Source organism: Sesamum indicum, linkage group LG2 (assembly GCF_000512975.1).
Source record: "Sesamum indicum cultivar Zhongzhi No. 13 linkage group LG2, S_indicum_v1.0, whole genome shotgun sequence".
NCBI lineage: Eukaryota > Viridiplantae > Streptophyta > Magnoliopsida > Lamiales > Pedaliaceae > Sesamum > Sesamum indicum.
In genome coordinates this window covers 274938-283352 of record NC_026146.1, presented here as the reverse complement: position 1 = coordinate 283352, position 8415 = coordinate 274938, and the positions used below count along the sequence as shown (strand labels likewise).

At 37.1% G+C, this 8415-nt stretch overlaps 3 protein-coding genes across 5 annotated transcripts in view; all 3 read right to left on the bottom strand.

Annotated features, from left to right (window-relative positions):
* Positions 1-4115, bottom strand: part of LOC105175055 (putative esterase/lipase HI_0193) — a 5946-nt gene extending 1831 nt beyond the window's left edge. The window contains exons 1-9 of one of the 3 annotated variants that reach the window (XM_011097378.2): positions 3707-4115; positions 2983-3120; positions 2813-2839; positions 1909-1999; positions 1206-1249; positions 856-954; positions 534-591; positions 357-409; positions 1-50 (exon numbers count right to left, since the gene is read on the bottom strand). The exon at positions 1-50 is cut by the window's left edge and continues 40 nt beyond it. In XM_011097378.2, the coding sequence (XP_011095680.1) occupies positions 1-50; positions 357-409; positions 534-591; positions 856-954; positions 1206-1249; positions 1909-1999; positions 2813-2839; positions 2983-3120; positions 3707-3841 (695 nt within the window). In that variant the 5' untranslated portion in view covers positions 3842-4115. The remainder of the gene's footprint in view (positions 51-356; positions 410-533; positions 592-855; positions 955-1205; positions 1250-1908; positions 2000-2812; positions 2840-2982; positions 3121-3706) is intronic. The other 2 variants (XM_011097386.2, XM_020691789.1) reach the window with 2 other exon arrangements.
* On the bottom strand, positions 4385-6267 carry LOC105175041. Its single transcript, XM_011097354.2, has 5 exons — positions 5778-6267; positions 5306-5420; positions 5127-5208; positions 4920-4971; positions 4385-4671 (listed from the first exon to the last, which is right to left on the bottom strand). Exons 1-5 carry the CDS (start codon positions 6159-6161, stop codon positions 4609-4611), a joined length of 696 nt encoding a protein of 231 aa, XP_011095656.1. The 5' UTR covers positions 6162-6267; the 3' UTR covers positions 4385-4608.
* Positions 6701-7818, bottom strand: LOC105175031 (40S ribosomal protein S5-like; the record flags this gene model as incomplete). Its single annotated transcript, XM_011097341.2, is given in 3 exon segments — positions 6701-6946; positions 7074-7277; positions 7547-7818. Coding segments are annotated over 3 exon segments (531 nt in total), but the record flags the coding sequence as incomplete, so codon positions are not given.

The window sequence follows — 8415 nt, the reverse complement described above, 5'->3', positions numbered from 1 at the left end:
CCATCTGCACCAGCTCGAACTTTTCCAGGAGTAGAATCTAAAACCCAAACCTGAAATGCATAGGGAAGAGGCTGAGAGGGTTAAGAAAACAACAAACTCTACAAGATAGTTACTCAAAAGTGAAAAGTTTGAAGTACTATATATTATGAACTATTTTGCTCCCAAGGCCTCAGGACAACAAAAAAGGAATATTTTCTCAGGGAAACAGGATTGGGTAGAAAAACTCTTGGAACATTCTTCAGATTGATTATATCTGAAGAGAATCAACCCCATAAATGTATACTATCTGCTTCCAAATTTTCAACTATATATTAAAAAGAATACGGCGTTAAGAGCATAGGAATACCACGACTTACTCTAACAGGCCGAGCTAGTGGTTTTGCAACCTGATCCACCATGCTCAATGCAACTACAGGAAAAGTAAGACTGTTATTATTACACTGATTCAAAGGTGTCAAAGGATCCCTTATCATAATGCATCACAACTGTGATCTTCGGTTCACTAATATACACAGGGATCAACATTAAGTTACCTTTACCACCAAAGCTGTGACCAACTACCACTCGAGGAGTTAACTTCAGCTGACCAAGCTAGTCAAAAGAAGGAAAAAGTATTGTTAGCTGAAGGAACAATAAGCAAACTCACTTTTTCCATCACCTCTAGATTGAGAAGATAGAAGGTGAACAGAATTTGAGCCAGTTCGAGAAAATAATTCCACAAAGGTTATGCATGGCAATTCACAGTCATATATCCATACACTTTGTAGATTCCTGTCAAAGTATATAATACTACTGTCCCATGAACACTACTTTGTAGATTCGGACAAAATGACACTCATTCTCAGAATCACGTACTAGCTTTAAAACATCACGAGCAGCTGATGCAACAGTATGAGGCCCTCTCTTCTTTAGATATGCTGAATCACCATGACACCGCAGGTCTACGAGGAGAAACTGAGTCAATGAGAGAAGGAAAAACAGTAAGTTTTAAAATGCTTGTGGACTGGAGTTGATTAAGTGGAAATGTGAAGTAATGATCAATAAATAGTGTTGTTACAACAAATATTCAAAGTAAAAGTGTTTTGGGTGTAAACCAATAGTTGTTAAACTCTCCAATAAAACGCATTAGATATAATAAACTCTGGTAGTTAAGCTGAATGATGTCAATAATTCAAAAACTACAACCAAGTGCATTATTGATTTACCTGCCATTTAGGGAACTCTTTGGCCAATCTCCTAGCAAAAGTTCCTGTCAAAATTTTCAATAAATGGTTCAACATATTTCAAGAACCTAAAACAGAGTATACATGAATTTTCAAAGATCTGCAATCTTCTATTGGAAGCATGAAGAAAAACTTGATGCTAAAGTTAATTGAGTATATTCCCAGGAAGACCGAGTAATTTGAGTATGAGCCATGTTTTGCCAATCAAGAAGTATTGGAAAGTGCAACTTGATCAGAAAGTCTCCTAACTTATTTTTACTACCATTAAATGCAATGAAACTAATTTATTTTCACATAATCATACAATGACATTCATCTAACTTCAAGGGTAAACCTATTCTCTACAGAAAGATAATTTTTATTCAAATAATTAGATTCCCATGCAAATCTTTCATACAAGAGACTAATGTTTATGCACACTGACAAATTCTAACAAACAAACAGGGAAGAGGAGAAACTGAATAACTATATTTTCCACATAGAGGTTAAGATGGAAATTTAAACACCAAACATGTTTGCATTATTTTCAAATATGTGTTTTCTATAGTGAGTCCTAGGCAGCAATGTTAAGGGAAAACAAAGTGATGTCAACATAAAAACAAAATATAACTACTCAGAGTGTCCTATAGTCAATATTGATTTGCTTCCAAATAAATTATATTCCAATTAAAAGACTAGCACCCACCCCAATTTTTCCTGCTACCTAGAATGCCATGCAAAAGAACAGCAGTTGGAGGCTGCGGCGCTGTTTTGTCCAAGATGTAACTCCACCTCACCTGTGGAGCAACAGCTCAAAGGGACCGTTAATTGAAGTTCAAAAAACTAACAAAAAGGTAACCTTGAAAGAGAGTAGAGATCCTCTCCTGCAAATTGATGATGTTCATGGATATTATCTAGAAAATTTATGCAAGTAGCGTCATACTGGAAATGCAGATGATTCTCAGTAGCATCCCATGATAATTAAAGAAAAGCTAATCCAGAAAGCACCATTTTAGCAAAATTATTTCTACATCCAAAAAGATCAGGCATACATGATAAGCAGGGATGGGATTCTACTTATGATCTGTCTGGTATGATAATTTTTCACACCAGAGCCATACAGTTGCCACATATACACTTATCATGGGACACATGACTTGACTGGAAAGAACATATTAGGGTGACCACTTTGGCCTTAGTTTAAAATCTCTAGTGTTCAATTTCAGTGCATAATGATCCAAACATCACAGAAAATGCTTGCACCAGGCATTACATTCAGGAAAAGCAGAATTATAGCCTTGAATTAGCTTTATTTCATTCAGATTTCACCAAAATTTTAGTACTCTGAGTATACAAATTCTTTCCATGATTTTTTCTTGGAACAACCATATATGCATTAACTCTGAGTACTCAAATAACTGCATAAATCTTTTTTCTTTTTCTTTTCTTTTTTTTTTTTGGGGGGGGGGGGGGTTTTTTTTTTTTTTGGGGGGGGGGGGGTAATGATGATGTCACCTAGAAGTTTGATTGTCTCTCAAGAGGAATATACAGCATCACAATGACCGAAGTTACTATGATACAGTCTCTAATAAAAAGATGAACAGACTTACATCTGCTCCTTGAACAAGATCATAAGCCTGCACAGAGAAATCATCTAATCAGTACAATACTTCTGAAACAGAAGTATCTGAAGAGTTACACTTTAAAAGGTGTTGAGTTTAAGATGTTTTCATTTAAAAAAGCAGAAATCCAAAGAGAATATATATGCATTTTTTATTACCAAAATGTCAGCAGGCTTCACAACAATACTTGTTTGTGCTAGCCTCTCATCTACCATTGTCATGCGAATACTTGGACACATAGATCTTCCCCTCGAGTGACTCAAAGCTACCTGAGAGATGCCGATTATAGGGGCCGGCTAAAGTCAAGAAAACATCCGAGACAAAAGTAAAGTCAATTATATTTTTCTCCTATTTGAATGCCGATTTTAAGAGCCTGGCTAAAGTTTAAAATTTAAATTCTGCCACAAAATTCAAAATTTATACGAACAGTTATGAGTTAAACTATAAATAAATAATAATAAGGAAATGGCACATCAACTCCTTCAGTTGCATTGAAGCTCAAGTGCACTGCAGAGGTACATTCCAATTGATATCAAGTTAAAGGCAGGCACAAATGAATACCCCTTCCGTGTGCCATATTTAGATCATATTTTCACTATTTTCTGAATAAATTAAACCCTTGAAGTCGATTATACTTTGCTATTAAAGACAAGTTTTCATTTTCACTCCATTCAAACAACAAAACTGCACAGCATAGATATTGAATTTCGTCCCGCAATTTAATAAAAGAAAAAGAAATACATGACAAGCAGATTTGAACGAGAGACACTAAAAATCACCTGAGTGGAGTCCAGAGATTCCCAAGGTTACAAGACAAGAAAGACCAAACAAACATAATTCTAATTGTCACTTTCTTAGTGTTGAAAAGGAAAGAAAAATCACCTCGCCAAACGGCCTTCTGATGTTGTATTTCACGAGCCTGTGATTGATCGATGACGTGAAACCGAACAGACCAGCTGATCTGAATGCAGGTCGAATTTCACAATGCCGGCACGAAAAATTGGAGAGCGCCGACATTGTGATTGAGCTGATGAAACGCGAATCAAAGGCCAGCAAGGAGGAGAAATCCCAAGGACTGGGGCGGCGGATATAGGGGCAAATTAGTAATGTAAAAAAAGGCGGAGACAGCGAAGCTGGGTGGCGAGCTTAGTCGTGGCTTCAACTCTTTCTTTGAGGGGTTGTGTGTGTGTGAGAGATACGGCCTCTGTGTCTCCGCCAGAGGAAGAAAATAGACACCAGCTTCTGACTGTATATACTCAATCTAATTGACGGTAATGCCCTCATTTCTCTTTCCGCGTTCAAGGGAATAAAACAAACACAATAACAGCTACTATTTTTTCTTCTAATAAAAATACACACATAATGTGGTAATATCAATTACAAACAAGAGTAGTAATAATTTGGAGTGAAGTGGTATTAGGGGTATGTCAACCCAAGCCATGAACGTCATTTACAAAGTTTTTGGAATCTCAACATACTTTGGGCTCATACAAAATTGATATTTGACTTTGTTTTGCCAAGAGAGCATCTCAAAATGCCTACGAAACATCAGCGTACAAATGAACAATGTAGATGACACAAGCATGCAAAACTATGACTTAGAATATTGTTTACAATTTAGTATGTCTCAATGGTGTTACTAGGAGAATGAACTATAAGCTTGCGTATCAAATTCAAATCTGGATTACATTGTTCATCCCAGCACCCACCCCGCTATACAATTGAATAGCTACTAACTATATTATACAATCTCTTCAGTGTAACAAGCATCGATCATGCTTCAATTATAACCGGTCAGCCAAATATGGGAATTTCTGCAGCAGCCAAGTGACTCCTCTGATAATTACCTGCAAGAGAAGAAGCTAAGAGTTGCTTGTTGATCACCTTAAACTAAAAATACTTCTGCCATATCATGGTTTTTCATCAGAGGATAACTCAATTCAGTTGACAACGAATGAGTCTGATTTTTCAATCAATCTCATCATCTCAGGAAAGCAATGGGCATGGAATCGATTGCATATCATGCTGATAGAACATTTACTAATTGACCAAGAGGAAATATGACAAAAGATAAACACAGCCAGGAAATACACACCAAAGCCGTCTCTCCAGGCTTGATGGCAGGCTCGACACAGTCTCTTCCATAACTGTCATACCAAGTTCCACATTAGTGCAGTCATATCAAATGACAAACTACTGGAGTTGGGATTAAGGTTGCAAAAATTCAAGATCATGTCTGCTACAACCAATATAAGCAAACTACTAGGTTTCATTGCAAAAACAACACAACAAAAAAACTCACACTATTTGCCTCTGGCCATTCACTACATCCAAACGATAAAAGCTACATCCTTTGCTGAAAGGAAAAGGTTTTCCCTTCCAATCTGTGCCAATTTTAGAAAATCAACACTCACGAACTCAAGATGTCAAAAGTACTCAAGCAAGACAAGTGGGTAACGACCAATTGAGGCCGTGTCTTACCTAAGTGCCAAGTTACCCCCACAGCACAGGCATCCTCCTCGGATATATCATCAATAGCAAACTGCAAATCTGTGCTGATGGAATCCATAAACTGCTTAAAGAACTCAAGGATTGCCTGCAGTCATCATCAGTACTCTAATAGTTTAAGTACGAAAAGTTGAGAACTTCAAAACAGAATGCATATTAATGCAGTAACAAAAAACATCCAGAAACAGTTAAACTGTTTACTGAAATCGACTACATCAAAATCATAACCCACCAAGAAGATCACAACACAAGCAATTGAGAGAAATTGTCATTCTTATGATCTTATTGTGATCATATAACATGTAATTGAATATATTTCACATACAACTTCTCTTCCACCACAACTAATTGAAAGTTTCCTCTTTTTTAATTATTGATATCATAGTTATTACAGTATTTGCAACTCAAACATCAAGTTAGATAAATGGAGGTCTGAAATTCTGACCTTGCGGCCGATGAAGGGTCGAGGGAAAACAAGGTCCTCGTAGATGCAATTGAGGGAAATAAGGTCATCCACTGAGGCCAAATCGCGGCGGTTGATTCCGTCATAGAATTTTCTGACGACGTTGGAAGCTGATTGTAACTCCAGCGCAGAGGAAGCAACCGCCGTGGGGTTATTACTCCGAAGTACCCACCAATTGCTATTTGGGCGACCCCCAGAGGCAGCAGCACGCCCATAACTATGGAATGTTGGGTTCGGCAGAGCAGCAAGATTACCGGAAGTGGAAGCTGCAGTAGTAAAGGTGGAAGCTTGGAGATGGGGATGGAGGTGGTGTGATTGGAGATGGGAGGGGCCAAATTGGAAGATGGGAATTGTGTGAATCATCATCTTCTTCTTCTTAGCTAATCACCGTTACTTTTTTCTATTTATTATTATTGTTACTACACTTTTCTTTTTATTTTATGTTTTTTTCAAAGCGGCCTAAGAATTGATGAGCTCTGCTATATAATCATTCATTGGAATTGGATGATATCAATCACATTGATTTTGGATGTATTCCACTAATAATAAAAATAACATATACTAATCTTGTTTAATTCCTATTTTTCATTCACTTCTCATTTTAGTTGATGGAATTAAAACTCCTCGCAACAATTAATATAAACGACGGATTGCTGCTGTTGGCGTTGGGCGCGAACTGTGTCCTTTATGGAAAGTTTACGCCCCTGCAATGTCGTTTTCCTAATTTCTAAGCATGGAAGCAATCAATCTTCAACGCATGAGCTAATAGGGCGTGCACAAATAATCATTCTATCAGTCTAATGTCAATAATACATAGTTCATCAGGGGTGTGTTTGTGTGTGTGGCCCAATTCCGGGAATCGTCTTCCTATTTTGCTGAATGCATCATTAAACAAAAATAACATGAAATCATAACAAAAAGAAATGGAATTAACTCAAGGATATCCAACCACAAAACTGCAGTCAGGATCATACAATTGGTCCTCCGGGTTTCTCTAGGAAAAGAAAAAAGAAAACCACAAAATCCATCATGTTAAAACGTCCTAAAAAAGAAAATGACAAAACAAAACTGCTGTCCTGGATATGCATCAGCTCCCTCATCGATTGGCCTTTGCCACTCTCTCAATTTCATCCTTCTTCTTTATCGCATAGCTGCATCAAAATTAAGATACATTTGAAGATGGAGTGAAATATTAGGCAATGATATTATACCTTAAACAATAGAGACAGAAATATATTTTTCAAAGGCTAATCAAGTCAGAAAGAAACTACCCATTACCTGTTAGAAGACCCCTTCGCAGCATTGATGAGCTCATCAGCAAGGCATTCAGCTATGGTTTTAATGTTCCTAAATGCACTCTCCCTAGCACCAGTTGTAAGGAGATATATTGCTTGATTAACGCGGCGAAGAGGTGAGATATCAACTGCTTGACGTCTCACAACACCAGCAGAACCAATTCTGGTTGCATCTTCCCTTGGCCCACTGAACCGAAAGGAGTAAACAGCGTGTGTTTAACGAAAGGTCGAAAGAGATTGAAACTCACATACAATAGTCAAATACAAAACAAACATATGAACTGCAGCTTATGTAAATAGGCCTTGAACCTGGACAAAGTTACAGGTCCTATTCACAGAGATAAGAAGAAAAGTCCAGAGATTGGCAACGGTAGGACAATGTATGAAGCCATATTCAAGGATAGTTCAGTAAATTATTCCAAACACAAAAAAAAGTAACAACCAGTGCTTTGATACCTGTTGATCACAGCATCAACTATAATTTGAATTGGGTTCTGGTCTGTCAGTAAGTGGATGATCTCCATAGCATGCTTAACAATGCGAACAGCCATCAACTTCTTTCCATTGTTCCGTCCATGCATCATGAGTGAGTTGGTCAACCTTTCAACAATGGGGCACTGGGCCTTTCTAAATCTCTTTTGTTGGTACCTCCCAGCAGTGTGGGGCATGTAGATAGGGTGCTTTGCAGAAGTTGCAGTGATGTAATCCTCGACAGACATGTCACTTACCTATAAATATCGCGAATTTGTCAATAGAAAATATGTAATAATGGCTATTGAACCATTTCAATGATGTCCCACAGTATGATAAAATTAATCTTCACTGGACTTAATTGGAAGACTTTATTATTTCTATTCAAAATTCAACTAGATTTCCAATTCATATCACACGAAACAGTACTAGGGGCTAGCTTGTCAGAAGTTTTCCAATTTATACAGTCTATATCAGTGGGGAAAAAACTTATGTACCCAAAACATAAAATAACAAAATAAAAACCTTGTCACAATTGCTCTAAACCCTCAAATTCAGAATTAGTAACTAAAACAATCAGCACGATTTCAAAAGGAAAATAACACTTATCGAAGAATAAATAACTGCGGCAAGCCATCTAATTGGAATTCCATGATTTAGAAAGAAATGAATGGTGAAACAATATCAAATCTCAAACAAAGCAGAATGCATAAAATATTACTTGTTAAGGTGCAAATAAAGCTGATCAGTATCAAATTTTCATCAAAGACATGAATAAATCTACAAGAAAAGAAGGGATCGATATTCATCACAAGAGGACCCAAAATACAGGACTGAGAAATATCGGTAAGGGA